Source organism: Protopterus annectens, chromosome 8.part0, assembly GCF_019279795.1.
Source record: "Protopterus annectens isolate FY-2018-M chromosome 8.part0, PAN1.0, whole genome shotgun sequence".
In the NCBI taxonomy this organism is placed as follows: Eukaryota; Metazoa; Chordata; order Ceratodontiformes; family Protopteridae; genus Protopterus; species Protopterus annectens.
Genome location: NC_056741.1, coordinates 1,697,918,249 through 1,697,934,328, shown reverse-complemented (window position 1 = coordinate 1,697,934,328; position 16,080 = coordinate 1,697,918,249). Strand labels below are relative to the sequence as shown.

Below are 16,080 nucleotides of genomic sequence, written 5' to 3'. Positions count from 1 at the left end.
GGGGCTTAGGTGGTCAACAGCTCAGATCCGTTCCCGACTGGAGGCCAGTGAGTGGGTGTTCCTGCCTTTTTTCCTTTAGTTGCTTTGGCATCACAGGAGTTGGGAAAGGACTCTCCAGGTCCTTCAGCTTTCCAGATTGTGGAAAAGGTTTTCTCTTTTAGAGATCCAGCCTCTCAGAAATATAATCCTCCCCATCGTCCCTCGTTGGATCAGAGTTTTGAGTCTGTCATACCTGACCAGGGTCAGCCTGCCCCAAAGGGCCTCAAAACACTCCCCCTAGAGATAGCCCCTTCTTCTTCCGAGAACTCTCCTGAGCCTCCCATGGAGGGATCCCCTCATAAGATGTGCAAGAGGAGGCACATAAGCTCCCCATTGGAGTCTCTCACTGAGGACATGGACCTTGATGAGGGAGAATACCCCCAATCTCCAACAGAGGACATCTCCTTTGGAGACATTTTGGAGATTGAAGCAGAAAGGTGGTTGGTCAGCCCAAACTCCTTTCCCTGAGGAGGCTGTGTTTTTGGAAGCCTTCAGGGCCAGACCCATCTACATCTTGGGTGACCCCTCCGGCGGACAAACTCAACTTTGTGTCTCACCAGGCCTGGAAGGAGCCAATGATAGAACCTGTCCCAAAACGACCGGACATGTTTTTGCCCCCCCCCCCAAAGACTGACCACATTAGATAAAGGGTATACCAGTTGATTCCATGGTTGTGGCGGCAGCTACCTGGAAGTATCTGGCAGAGCAGAGCTCCTCTGTCCATCCGCTGAATAGGGAGTCCAGAGTGAGGGACAAATTTGGGAAGCATGTTTATACCTCCGCCACCTTCTCCCTGAGAGGGTTAAATTATTTGGCACACTTTACCCGGTTGCAGAGAAATCTGGTCAAAGAGCAGTCTGGCTCTCTAGCAGAGACCACTTCAGTAGAGGACTAAGAGAAAATGTCTCCCCGACTGGCTACTCTTTCCTCCCTATCTAATTCCTCCATGAGACTCCTCTCCCATTCCATGAAGGGTGCCTCATGATCAGCCGGCTCAGGTCTTGCAATTAGAAGACATGGCTGGATGAGGCTTTGTGACTTTGCAGAGCCCTTTAAGGAGTCGTTCGTTAATGCCCCCTTCAATGGCTGTTCTTGTGTGGGCCTTCCTTTAAAGATACCCTTACCTACAGTGAGCAAGAAGGGAAGATACTGTCTGCTGTTGGAGTCTAGATTTCTACCTCTCAGTGTACTTAGTGTGAAGTGACAAGAAAACCTGGTTCCAAAAATCCCAAGGGTCTTTTTAGGATCAACACATAGATTCTTTCTCCAGAGGCAGAGAGGAATGTTTTAATGGAAGAGATAACCCTAGGGGCAGAGGGGGACTGCAAAATCAGGGCTTCAGAGTTCCTTTCTCTAATAAGCCCTTTCAGCATTCCCAATGTGCTGCCCGATTTCTCAGTTCTGGAGGCAGTCTGGGGTCGTTTTTCTTTGCACCCAAATGCCTGGACCACTCTAAAAAAACAGCTGGGTACTAAGAATTGTATCCAGAGGTGGTTATATTCCCTTCAACCACCAAAAACAAAAGAAACTCCCCAATGATCCACCCAGTCAGAGGGAGTATGCAGTTCCAGAGATTCAAAAACTACTGCAGAAACGAGTCATCCAAGAGGTCCCGACCAAGCAAAAAGATATTGGAACTTATTCCTGCTTCTTTCTAGTGCCAAAGAAAACTGGGGACTTAAGACCCATCCTGAATCTGAAGAACCTGAATTTGTTTGTAAAGAAAGTTAAGTTCTGAATGGTTCCAGTCCAGTCCATTTTAACGCTGATGTGAAATGGTGTTTGGATTTGCTTAATTGACTTACAGGACACATACTATCACATCAAAACATATGCTCCAGAAGTCATCTGCATTTCAGGTTGGGAGTTGGTCATTATCAGTTTAGGGCTCATCCCTTTGGTCTCACCAGAGTCCCCTGGGTGTTTACCAAATGCACGGCAGTAGTCACAGCTCAACTGAGTCTCAAAGGATTCTGGGTGTTTCCATATCTGGATAACTGGCTTCTGACTGCTTCAAGAAGGCATCATCTTATCCAGGTCAGAGATTACCTGTGACAGATCTTCCATTCTTTGGGTATCACCATAAACCTGCTGAAATCAAATCTGTCTGCAGTACATATTCTGGAATTCACTGGGGCTGTACTAGACACACCATAGCAAAGAGCATCGCTACCACCTCACTGCATACAAACCCTAACGGAACTTGTTTGCATTATTTTGGATCTTCTGTTTCCACCAACAAGACTAGTATTTCAAGCTGTTGCGTCCATGGTAGCTGCCATTACTCTGGTCCCGTTAGCAAGTTTTTTTTTATGCGAGTGCTTCACTGGACCCTGCCTGTTCAGTGGTCTATTCTCTACCAGCCTCGCTCTCTCCGTATCAGTTTGACTCCCATTTGCAAGACGCATTTTCATTGGTGGCGTCTTTCCAATGACCTGGTGATCAGCAGGCCATTCCCTGTCCTTTCCCCCATAGCAATGGTAACCACAGACACTACCCCCGAGGGATGCTCTAGTTCAAGATTGGCCTCCCGGTCTCCTCTACACTCATTCTCATCTACCCTTGACCCCCAAGTTTCTATAGAAAGCAAAATGGCTGAAGACTTCAGTAATCCTCATTGCCCCTATTGGCCTCGTCAGATTTGGTTCCACTTTGTTTAGTCTCATCTGAAATGTCTTGCATTGGATACTGGAACCCAGATGGGACCTTCTTTTTCACCCATCAGAGGGTTATCTGAATCTGCACACCCTCAAACTGACTGCTTGGTGTATCCAGTTCCAGTAACTGTACAGAGGTCCAGGCTTACTTCCCCTTTTCGAGACATTGTGTTGGCTTCCCAGAAACCCTCTACCAAAAAGACTTGTAGAAGCAAGTGGAAGAAGAATGCATACTGGGTGTCCAAGGAGAACATTGATCCCTTTTCAGCTCCTCTGTCGGCTGTCCTGTCTTTACTAGCCTCTCTTTTTCAGAAGGGTGCTAGTTCTATTAAATATCAGTTGGCTGCTATTTCCAGTTTTCATTCTGGGAATCTGTTCGGTTCTCCTGCTGCATCTAGGTTATGTAAGGCCTTCCTGAAGGATATTTTTCTGCTCTGACCCCTGGTTAAAGATCCTTTTCCTCCATGGGAACTTAGCATTGTTCTCCAAGGTTTAACTCAAAAACCCTTTGAACCATCCAGCAACTGTGAGATGAAGTTCCTTTCTTGGAAAACTCTGTTTTTGGTGGCCATTACAACAGCCAAAATGATTTCTGAACTTCAGGCTCTGTCTTCCAAACCACCTTACATTATTTTTCATAAAGATAGTTTCCCTTAATACCAATCCTTCCTTTATGCCTAAAGTGGCCACTGAGGTTAACTTGAATCAGTCCATTCAGTTGTCAGTTTTCTTTCCCAATTTTTCCAACAAGGGGGAGCAGTTGCTGCACTTTTTAGATGTTCATAGACAGCTACGTTTTTACCTTCACAGGGCAAAAACCGTTTAGGAAGACTGATCAGTTATTTGCGTCTTTTTCACGTACACGCCTGGACCAAGTAGTTTTGAAAGTTATTCTTGCTAATGGATTACAGACTGCTTCTCTATTTACTCCAGGAATGGCCTTTAATTACCCCATCCTACTAGCCCATACCCATTCAACTAGGTCTGTGGCTACGTCATCTGCCTTTTCGTCCAGAGTTGATATTTGTGCCACAGCCACCTGGTCAACAGCTCATACCTTTGTGGCTGATTACAAATTGGAAATTATTTCCAGGAACCAGGCTTCCTTTGGTTATGCTGTACTGTGGCATATCCTTCCTTGAGGCCACCCAAGGGGTTTTGTAGATGGGACTCGGACCGCATTGTGAGGAAGAATGAAAGGGACGTCAGACTTTATAAGTCATGATTGACAAACCGCGACGCTTTGCCAGAGATGGCCTGCATCTTTCACCCCTTGAGCTTCAGGCTCCTGGCAAGGGTTCTTGCCTCCCGCATAGTGCATTTTTTAGGCAATGCCATGAGGTCAAAACTACCAGCATAAAAATTTAATGAAAACCTAAATTAAAGGTCATGCTGCTAAATGCTAGGGGTCTAAATGTGAAACTGCACTCATTGCAAGCATTCTTAACCCTGGAAGATGCTGACATTTGTGCAGTCACAGAAACCTGGTTCACAGCTGCAGAGAGCACCACAACCATACCAGGTTACTCATCCTATCATACATTCAGACCCCAAACCATGGGCAGCAGAGCAAAAGGAGGTGGAGTTACAATATATATAAAAGACACGCACGCCTCCAAGCTGGTCAACCAATATGTTGCACAGGAAACACTCCAGGTGCATTTAACAATTAACAAGACCACTACTCAAATCATAGCTAGCTATAGGCCTCCAACTTTGACTCAAGATGCCCACTCCTATCTGAACCCCTTCGAATCTATCAAGATTCAACCCTTTACCCTCATCCTGGGCAACTTTAACTGTCCAACAATAGATTGGATGAAGTACTCATACCAAAACAGAAATACCCAGAGATTCCTTGATTTCGTTAATGTAAATGCCTTGGACCAGATGGTCGACACCCGTACAAAAGGTGAAAATATCTTGGACTTAGTATTAACCAACATGATTAACCACTTCAGCATCCCTACAGTGTCATCATTCCTGGTAAGATCTGGCCACAAAGCGGTCACTTTTGAAGTCCACATATGTCCACAGTCTCAAGGGAAGCACCCATATCTGCTCAGAACTGGTGGTCATGGATACCACATACAGAAACACTATAGATATAGCCATCCTACTGGCAATCAGATTCAGTGAAAACTTCAACCCTCTGTCCTCCCATCAGTAAAACATGACATACCCAGTACCTGCACCCCTCCTGTTACCTCTAGGGAGCAGGTCATCACTGCCCTCTCAAAGACAAAAAATACAGATTCCATGGGACCTGACAGTATCCCAGGCTGCATCCTACATGAACTCAGGCAGTAACTTGCAGCACCATTAGGCACTCTTTTCAACCAAACCCCGAGTACTGGCTTCGTCCCAACTGAGTGGAGGACAGCCACTGTCATCCGTTTGCACAAAGGTGGAGCATCCACCGATCCAGGAAATTATAGACCCATCAGACTAACTAGCCTGATCTGCAAGACCATGGAGCGGATTATCGTGGACCTCATTTACAAGGACATTGGCAACCTCCAGACACTCAATCCCACACAGTTTGGTTTTGTCAAGGGGCGGTCATGGCTGTTAAATTTGGTCGACTACTTTGAGACAGTCACCAATGCCATGGATGAGGGGAAGGCTGTGCACACGGCTTATCTTGAGCTGGCCAAAGCCTTTGATACTATTCCCCATTCGGGTATAATAGGTAAACTCTCACCTAGGCATCAATCCATATATTAAAATATGGGCAGCAAACTGGATCACTGATGGGGAAGCCACCTCAAACACTCGACACGTAATGAGCGGTGTGCCTCAGGGATCAATCTTGGGGCCTCTGCTGTTTGGGATATACTTTTCTGAGGTGCAGGTCAGAGTGAACTATGGCTGACCAAGTTTGCAGATGACTGCAAGCTGGGTGCTGTCATCAATTCCCCTAGTAATGTGGACAATCTTCCAAGAGGGTCTCACCCAAACAAATGACTGGTGCCAGTAACATGGCCTCAAACTGAATGCCAAAAAATGCATCATCATACCCTTTGGGGAGAGTTATGCCACTACAAATGATCACATTGATGATAAGGTCCCAAGCATGCAGTCAGTTTTGAGGGACCTGGGCACCTAGGTTGATAGCAAACTGACTTTTGACCACCATATTGCCTCTGATGTATGGAAAGCTTTCGACATGGCCCACCTCATTAGTAAGAGTATCTCATCCAGAGACAAGGTGGTCATAACATCCCTGTATTCTTCCCTTATAAGACCTGTTATTGAGTACAATGCCCTTTTATGCATGTACCTCACAAAACGCATGCAGTAGGTGGAGAGACCACAGTGGTGCCTCACAAGAAGAATCCAGGGCCTCAAACATCTACCCTGCACAGATAGGCTAAAAGTTCTGTCCTTGTACTCAATCTCCTACAGACTCCTCAATGGTGACCTCTGGCATACAAAGCAATTTCAGACCCCACCTTGATGAGACTGCTGCATATCCGCAAGTCATTCTCCACAAGAGTCACCCATACACACAACCTCAACCTGGTCTCTGACATCGATAGGACTTGTTGGCGGGACAGATTTGTGTCCCAGAGACTCCCCCTTTTGTGGAATAGACTCCCTCTCCACATCAAGCAGAGTTCCTCATTAATCCTTTTTAAGCGCAACCTAGATATGGAGTACAGAAAATACACCCCTGGGATTCCACCTGTGTCCCTGCTGGGCAGTAGCATAGGGTGCTGACTTACTGGAACATGGGCTAAATTTTTGTCTAGGCTTGTAAGGGCCTCAGGGCCAGTAGCTTAGTAACTTCTTTTTTATTTTCATAACTTGGTATCTATGCTTTCCACTTTCATTCATCCTCACCTTCCCTCCCAGCCATCCCCCTCCTTTGTGGCTCCTCGGAGATCTCAGGAATTATTGGGAACCTCTGATCCCCATCTCACCTGGTCTCTCTGTCCTTCCTTATGCAGTGGTACCACTTTTTCTTCTATAAACTCTTGGGCAGCAAACTCAATCTTAGAAGGTCTGGCAAGGGTAGAGCATTATAGGAAGAGGGAGGAGCTCAAGAATTGGAGCGTAGTCTGTAGAAATGCAGCCACATTGGATCCATGACCCAATCGTGAGGATGAATGAAAGTGGACAGCACAGATACCAAGTTATGGTAAGTACATAACTTATAATTCCAGTTAGCCCACTTACACAGTTGAAGGAGTTTAATTAAAGTAAGTAGGTGAACCATTGTAAACCAAACCAGTTTTCATAATTTGTGCAATATTTTTTTTTATTTCCATAGGAGATAATAATCGTATTCCAGTAATCAGCACACTGAAAATCCGAACACAGCAGCGTACAGCAGTGAGTACCAACTGGCTTCTGCCCTACAATAACACTTGGCCATTAGATAAGGTCTTCTTGTCCACTCCAACAACCAACTACACTGTTCAAGACTACCAGAAATTCTACCAAGACTTACATTTTGAAGATGGCTGGTTTATGAGACAAAACACCGAATCTTTGGTGTACCAGTTGACTCCACCTGGTGTGGCAATACACTGTCTTTATGGCACAGGTGTGGCTACACCTGAATTCTTCTATTATGATTCCTTTCCTGATAAAGAACCCAAGACTTTTGATGGAGAGGGTGATGGCACTGTGAATCTTGTAAGTGCTTTGCAGTGCAGGAGGTGGATAAACAAGCAAAAGCAGGCTGTAAAGATGCTGGAACTACCAGGAAATGAACATATACAGATGCTTTCCAATGTGACAGTAATTGATTATATTAAGAGCATTCTCTTTAACTTGTAGATGTATCTGTAGTGCCATTCTTAGACTTCACTTATCAGGAGCAGTGTTACCAATGTGTTGGCAGTGCACAGAAAAATGAACACACTTTGGGGGAGGAAGGTTGGAGGGGGGATACTAATTTTGTTGCACTGTGTGCTGGCTGTAGTCTGTACTGAAGTATGCAGTCCATTTATTGCAGCAGTGACACACTGGAAGCATCTGTTTTATAATGAGGCCATGCCAAGAGGATGTGGAAGAGCAAGTAGGTATTGTTTGCACATACCAAGGAAAGAATATGGAGAGTATGTATGTACACTGCTGCTAGAAAAGTGTAGACAGACGCATCTGTTTTCATTGCACTGGCCATTCAAGGTGTCCTTCATTGTCCAGGATTTCAAGTCAGTGCATCACAAAGCTGGTATCTGTATTACTAACTGCATTTCCTATTACTTTTCTGATGAATGTCCTGCGTCTTTGTTGGTACTGTTTACGTTTGACATCCCATAAACAAACACTGTGTGCCTTATCTCTGATTGTTCCAGAGGAATTGATAAAAATAAATAAATGTGTCCATAATTGAGACAAGAGGATATGTTCCTTGAAGTGTTGAGGTGAAGAAGGTGCATTTTAGCATTACCTTGTCAGTTTAAGTAATGCGAGGTCATCCTTTTTGTAGACGCTTTTTAATTCTGAAAGTATAAGTTGTCATAATTCCATTGAACAATTAGGATCTGTTTACTTCATTTAAGTCACTCAGCATTTCCCATACTTTGTAGATGCCCACCTAAATCCGGATGGTCATAATTTCAGACTTTAACCAACCGTTTGGGCAGTCTGTTCTGTTAGTCTGTAGACACTTTTTTTTTTTTTAAAGTAACTTTTTTGCATCCCTTTTTTTCTGGTGTGGTTGCTGTTTTCCTGTTCCTTGGGATCCTCTCATTGTATTCTGCCCAGCTAATTTATTGAACATACCTCCAGTTCTCAGTATATACATGTGAAACTGCTGCAGCATTTTCTTCTTTATAATTAACCTAGTTGGCAAAGAGACGTTTTCAACAAAGCTGCAACTTTGTAATTAACTGTCTAGTTTTATCAGAATCTGTGATAAATGTAATTTGCGAATGGTGTCCTTATTTTACATGGAAAGAAATGTGCAATGAACTTGCCTCACTTGTGGCTTATAGTTGACGTTTGAAGTTAAAGTAGTAATGGTATATCACAGCATGAAAACTGCATGTTTGAGCTTATTCTGTAGCTGTGATTGTGCATCTGGTGTCTAGTAAACGTCACTAGCTTCACATTAGTCAGTCAAATGCACTTCATTACGCCCTCACAGTAATGTTTGTGTAGATATTGAGCCCCATTTAGCAGATGTTCATCGTGCATACAGCTGCAGTCATCACACTTGGGTTATCCTGCCATCAGGCGGGTCCTCGGTCGGCCGAATTCCAAAGTCTAGGTCCAGTGTCGGTTGTCGTCGCTTCTTCCCTGACGTCAGTGCGGCAGGGGTATAAAAGAGGCAGCCGACGCCATTTTCTTCAGTCTTTCTTGCCACGCGGTGCCCGAAGCAGAAGCAGTTTGCAAGTGCCGGTCGGCCAGCTCCTGAGATTTACGAATAGTATTTCAGCCGAAGTCTTCTTTAAAGCTAAGTACCCCGTTGGGGAAACTTTTCTTGCCTCAGATCGATGTCAGACAAAGTTAATAATTGCATTTCTTGTGGGAAGCAAATACCACATAAGGATTTTCACTCTTACTGTATACCTTGCTTAGGGCCAGACCACGACGTCTCGGCCTGCCGTTTTTGTGCTAGGTTTAACAAGCGCACTATTAAGCACCGGGCGGAGTTCGCCCTTCATTATTTTGGCAAAAAATTTAATTATATCATGTCGTCAGATATACCGATGCCAGTTTCAGGCAAAAAACGAAAGGATAAGGACAGACATCCGAGGCCTGCACCGAGTACTGAGATCACGCTAAGGCCGACTACCGGTTCTCAGCGAGGTGCCTACGCAGCCCCTGACTACCGATGAGACTATTTTACTGGCGACTTCAGTACCCGAGGTCGCAGCTTCCTCGGTCTCCATTCCCACTGCAGATACGGACGCCACTCTTGGCGGAGAAACGGAAAATTTAGAGAGGCCTGCCATTTCTGAAGGCGTTTTCAGGCCTACCACCTTCTCTATTAAATCTTCCTCTAAATCTAAAGCTCCAATGAAAATTAAAAAACAGGGTCCTCAGACCTCCTCTCAAGGCCCCATGCCTAAAAAACAGATGCTTAAAATGGCTGAGGATTTGATTACACTCATCAGGTGTTCTCAACCCCCCCTCAGACAAAAGACCCAGGTTGGAGGAAGACTTCCCTTCCTCAGACCAGGCTTCTATTACCCCAGACCTTTCTGAGGACCAGGATTACGCCTATTCCCCATTTGAAGACTCTGATGCTGAGGAGTCTATTTCCTCGGTCTCCCCCCCTGAGGACTACTCTTTTGGGGAAACCCTTGATGCATTGAGAGAGCACTTCCACTGGGAAGGCCAAGATTACTCAGATTCCAAGAAAAGGCTCAGGGAATTTCTGCTACTTCCCCAGCATAGGCCCCTGGCTATTCCTCCTGTCTTAGATATTTTGGGCGATGTGTATGCAGAAGCCAGTCTTAATCCAGACTCTCTACCTCCTGCCCCTGTTAAACCAGACAGATATTACCGGGTTCCTGATTCTCAACAGTTCCTTTATAACTGTATACTAACTTTGTTTTATTGTCTCTCCATTTATCCTGGTAATTTTCTTGTATATTACTTCAAATGTATGTTTTTTGTATATCTTCTGGAGCTTTTCTCCCCGGGCCTCTACTGAAAATGGAAATAATTCCAGCTAGACTAGCCCGGTCAACAAATGTAAAATAAAATAAAATAATAAAATAAAAGCCCTTATGCTGACCCAGAAACTATTGGTGTTAAAGCGGAGGAGGTACTAAAGAAAATAGAGGAAAAAGCGAAATCTATGCAAACAGTTAAAGATTGCTTGCAGGTGCAGCCTCCACGCTTCAGCAGGAACTGGCCTTCAAAAAATTGGTCCTTTCCAGCCACGGACAGACCCCAAAGGGGTAGATTCAGATGCCCAAGGGGTAGAGGACAACCTCAAGGATCTCACAGAGCTAGGCAGTGGCAAGCACCAGCCCCAAGAGCTGGAGAAGATAGACCATAGTCATTTAGAAAACAGACGCAATGACTTTCCCCTATGCCTGCCAAACAAAGCAATAATGGCAGCACCTCTGGGTGGAAAACTGGCCTTATTTTCAAAAAACTGGCACATTGTTACAAAGGACAAATGGATTCTGGATATTATAGACAGAGGCTACAGGTTCCACTTTCACACCCTTCCAAAAATGAGAGGCATGCCAAACCTGCCACAAAATCAATGGGCAGAGGCACAAAAACAAATTTCCGCTCTCGTGGATATGAAAGCAATTCATGAGGTACCTGCAAAAGAACAAGGTCAAGGTTTTTACTCAAGACTATTTCTGGTACCAAGGAAGGACAAAGATTGGAGACCCATCTTAAACCTATCTATTCTAAACACATTTCTAGAGGTACCAAAATTCAAGATGCTCACATTACAGCAGCTTCCTCCCATGCTAGGCAAGGAGTCTTGGCTGGTAATGTTGGACCTCAAGGAGGCATACCTGCATGTCCCTATCAGACAAGATTGCAGAAGATACCTCAGATTTCTTGCAGGTTCAACCCATTATCAATTCTCTGCTTTGCCCTTTGGCTTATCTACTGCGCCCAGAGTGTTTACGAAATGCCTGGCATCAGTAATTGCTTTATGCAGACAACGAGGAATACAAATCTACCATATCTGGACGACTGCCTGATCCAAGCGGACAGCAAGGACATTCTATTGCAGCATCTGGCGTTTGTAATAAAACTGTTAAACTGCCTGGGGTACACAGTGAACAAAAAGAAATCAAAACTAATACCCTCTCAACAGATAATTTTCCTGGGTGCCAGCTTAAATACAACGGCCCAGATGGCTTACCTCATGCCAGACAAACAAGGACAACTGTCTCAATACTTCAACAAAATGGCAACTTTAATCAGGCTAACTGCAAGGAAAATCCTGCAGGCTCTGGGGTTCATGGCATCTTGCATCCTACTAATACCATTTGCAAAGCTGCATATGAGGAAACTACAATGGTACCTAAAAAAACTTATGGTGTCAACACAGCTACAGCTTGGAAACAATTTTACCACTCATTCCATGCCTTCAAAAGGAATTTTTGTGGTGGACTCAAGCATGCCAAAGAAACACGGGTCTCCCTTTCTGTATACCACAAGCAAGTCAAATCATCACAACAGACGCCTCAGACTACGCCTGGGGAGCACACATGGCAGATCAGTGCATCCAGGGAAAATGGTCCCAAAAACAGATGCACCTACACATCAACCAAAAGGAGATGCTAGCTGTGCAAAATGCTCTTATGTCCTTCAAAGACCTACTGCATCCGGGCCAGCTATTAATAAGGACAAGACAACACCAAAGTCATGTGGTACATAAACAGGGAGGGACGCATTCATACCCCCTGTGCAGGCAAGCTATGACCCTGTGGAACACAGCCTTGGAATTACAAGTTCAACTGCAGGCACAATTCCTGCCAGGGAAGGAAGACACACTGGCAGACAACTTAAGCAGAAATATGACAGACCCACACGAATGGAAGTTGCATCCTCAAGTCTTCTCAAAGATAACTCAAGCATGGGGACAGCCAGACATAGATCTATTTGCTACCCACAGAAATTACCAGTTGGAAAAATTCTGCTCAAGGACCTATCATCCACAGGCCTGGAAAGTGGACGCACTCTCTTTCAATTGGACAGCATTGACAGTCTATGCCTTCCCTCCTCTACCTCTACTGACCAAAGTCCTATTAAAAACCAGAGCAGAGAGACAACAAATGATTCTCATTGTTCCAGACTGGCCATGACAGCACTGGTATCCTCTCCTAAAGAGCCTGTTACACTCACCACCATGGATCCTACCCTCAAGTTCCTCTTCTGTTGTCCCAGCACAACTACAAGACCCTTCACAGCCAGCTCAGAACTCTAAATCTAGCTGCATGGAAAATACCTTAATTTGCCAACAGACTCTCCTCTCCAAAGAGGTACAGGATGTCATCTTGGAGGCCAGGAGACCCTCTACTAGAAAATCCTACTCCGCCAAATGGAAACGATTTTGTTCCTGGAATCAAGCAAAGGGCCAGAATCCTTGGGTAATAAATATACCTCAGATTTTACAGTACCTAGCTGAGATGTTAAACAGTGGCCTTTCCTTCTCTTCCATTAAGATCCATGCTTCAGCCATTTCAGCACAATACAAGACGGATCCTCCTTTATTCTCACATCCTCTATTAAGGCAGTTCCTCAGAGGGGCAAAAAATATAAGACCCCCACGGAAACCACCAGCTCTAGCTTGGGACCTCAACTTCATATTGGAGAAGCTGACACTGCCTCCTTTTGAGCCGGCTTCCTCAGCAGAGCTACAATACTTGTCATGGAAAACAGCCTTGCTTCTGGCTATTACCTCAGCACGCAGGGTTTTGGAGCTACAGGCCCTCATGGCTGTGCAACCATTCATCATTTTCCATCAGGACAGAGTTTCCTTACGAACCAACCCTACCTTCATGCCAAAGGTAGTATCCAGTGTGGCTTTGAATCAGACTATTCATTTACCTACCTTTTATCCAAATCCACAGAACAAAGGGGAGAGGCTACTACACTCCTTGGACATTCACAGGCAACTTCGTTATTACTTGGACAGAACAAAGTCATTCAGGAAATCTGAGCAGCTCTTTGTGTCCTATGCTACAGATACTCAAGGAAAGGCTATTTCCAAACAGACCATTTCAAAATGGATAGCCCACTGCATACGCTTTTGTTATTCATTTCATGGAAAACCAGTGCCTGTATACATCAGATCCCACTCCTCCAGGGCTACAGCTGCCTCAGCAGCTTTCCTCAGGGGGATCCCTACCAAGGACATTTTGGAAGCAGCTACTTGAAGTTCAGTGCACACTTTCACCAAGCACTACCACCTTCCACTATACTCAAAATCTAGAGCGGGCTTTGCCACAGCAGTCCTGCAGGGCATTCTAGCCCCTCCTTATTCCGCTTAGTACCAGCCACCCTTACTTAGCTTTGGGATTCTACCCAAGTGTGATGACTGCAGCTGTATGCACGATGAACATAGTACAGTTTTGTACCTACCATAAATGTAGATGTTCGAGTGCTCATACAGCTGCAGTCCAGGTTACCCTCCCTCCTCTTAGGACAGGGCTTATGACAAACACCTTTAACATGCAACCTATTTGGGGTATTCCTTCATGGTGTATTTGCTTGCAACTACTGTTTTGATTTATTTACTTATGTATGTTTGCATAACATCATGTTTTGCCTTCCTTTCTGGGGGCACCTGACATCTGGGCAAGAAAAACTGAAGAAAATGGCGTCTGCTGCCTCTTTTGTACCCCTGTCGCACTGACGTCAGGGAAGAAGCGACGACATCCGACGCTGGACCTAGACTTTGGAATTCGGCCGACCGAGGACCTGCCTGATGGCAGGATAACCCAAATGTGATGACTGCAGCTGTATGAGCACTCGAACATCTACATTTATGGTAGGTACAAAACTGTACTTTTTCCTTGTCTTGCAAAGAAAAGCATACCACCCAGAGAATCTCTGCATTTGGCAGAGCTGACATTAGGATGATTTTAATGTTCTGCTTCAGTCTGACAAAGCATCTGTGCCAGAGACTGAGACTTTACAGTTTTTACATTGCACAGGTATCTCTTGAATGTCCTCAACGGTCTGTTTTTTTTTTTCTTTTATAAAAACCAAAAAATTTGGAGGCTAAGAAGAGTGTTCTTTGTGAGCATTCTTAGGACGTATGAACTTCGGCTAATTTTTATTAATGATGTTTCCATTGTTATGTTTACTTCAAGAGAAATTTTTCAGGACACATGAAAACTGAAGAGGAGTTCTTATAATTCAGTACATCAGTTTTTTTTGTCATACGTTGCTATGCGTTTTTTTGTCTGATTTTCTTTCCTCCAGTGTAACTTTTTGTCTGACGTTGTCAGGCTTGTACCTAGCTTATGGAAATGTTATATGAGGAGCTTCACCAACACCTATCATTACGACTGTTCATTTAATTCATGGATGTTCCTTGAGAACAACTGTCATGACCTCTAAGCAGAGAAGTGGTACTAGGGTTAATACCATTTCACTTTATTAGAACAGGTTTATTTATTTCTCACCATTTTATAGTGTTTTAGATTGTAAGTGCCACCTTTTGGTGGTTTCATCTTGCATATCTGATTTGCACCACATTTATTTTATTTATATTTATTGACGTTTGTTAACCGGGTTTGTCCATTTTCAGTGGAGACCCGAGGAGAAAAGCTCCAGTAGTACATTTTAAACCAGTACAATTTTAAACAATATTGATATCATAGCAGTTCTAGCAAAAAGATTCACATATGTTGGGTTACATGCATAAAGTTAAAGTTGCATTAAAAAGAAGCTAAGTAACAATTTTACATTGCTATAGTTCAATAGGTCAACAATAAATTTTGCTTGTAAAAAATTATGCAAATGCATAGTATACACATTGGAGAGAGAGGTGTAATGAGGTACTAAGTATGGTCCTTTTGAGGGTACATAAAGGGAAGGAAGACTGTAGGGTCATGGCAAGGACAGGTTCTGGAATTGAGAAAATAAGATTTTAGTTCATTTTTAAAAGTGTGAGGTGTGGGAGATTGAACGCAAGTCAAGGGGAAGTTTGTTCCAAGCATGGGCAAGGGAGTGTTTGTAGAGTAGTTTGCCTACTGACCTTTTTTGGGTGGTAGATATTAAGTAATTGTTGGTTAGAAGTACGGAGCGTCCGGGATGGTGTGTAGATGGAGACTAAGGAAGATAGAGATGGACAGAGGGAGGGTTTATAAAGAATAGAGTGTAGCGCATGAAATTGATAAGATAGCAGAAATTGGGGAAGTTCAAGCCATTGAAGAGAGTTTAAAGAAATGCAGTAGTGAGTTGTATGATAAGTTGGTAATGAATCTGGTTATTTTATGGTAAATCTGTTGGAGTTTGTTTAGAGTGGAGGCCTGGATATTGGTAAGAACTGGGACAGCATATAAGAGGGAGTGGAGGAGGAGTGCCTGGCCCAGGGTAAGTCTAGATTCAGGGGTTAGGAATTTTTTGTTCCGATATAGCAGATCTAGTTTCTGGGGTTTTTTTTATACATTGGAGTATGTGTAGGTTGAACTTCAGTTCGTCATCGATAATGACCCCTAGGAGTTTTGTGTGGGTGTCAGGTTGGATAGTTGTATTGTTAGAAGATGTAATAAAAAAGGAGGTTTTGTGATGAGAAAGAGAACGGGGAAGGAAAAGTAGGAGTTTGGTCTTTTTGGGATTTGGGATCAGTAGGTTGTGAGAGAGCCATTGTTCAGTGGATAGTAGGGCCAGTTGGGTCAATGAGTGTAGTTCAGGAATGTTATTTGAGATGGATATGTGTGTGGAGTCGGCATACTGAATAAGGGAGGATTCTTTGCATGAGGTGTAA

The 16,080-nt window shown here is 44.1% G+C and overlaps 1 protein-coding gene across 1 annotated transcript in view; it reads left to right on the top strand.

The window, feature by feature from the left end:
• Positions 1-8,043, top strand: part of PLA2G15 (phospholipase A2 group XV) — a gene marked incomplete at its 5' end in the record, with an annotated part of 2,054,678 nt that extends 2,046,635 nt beyond the window's left edge. Inside the window, one exon of the mRNA XM_044079504.1 lies at positions 6,973-8,043. Coding sequence (XP_043935439.1) covers positions 6,973-7,484 — 512 coding nt within the window. The remainder of the gene's footprint in view (positions 1-6,972) is intronic.
• Between the last annotated feature and the right edge of the window lie 8,037 nt (positions 8,044-16,080).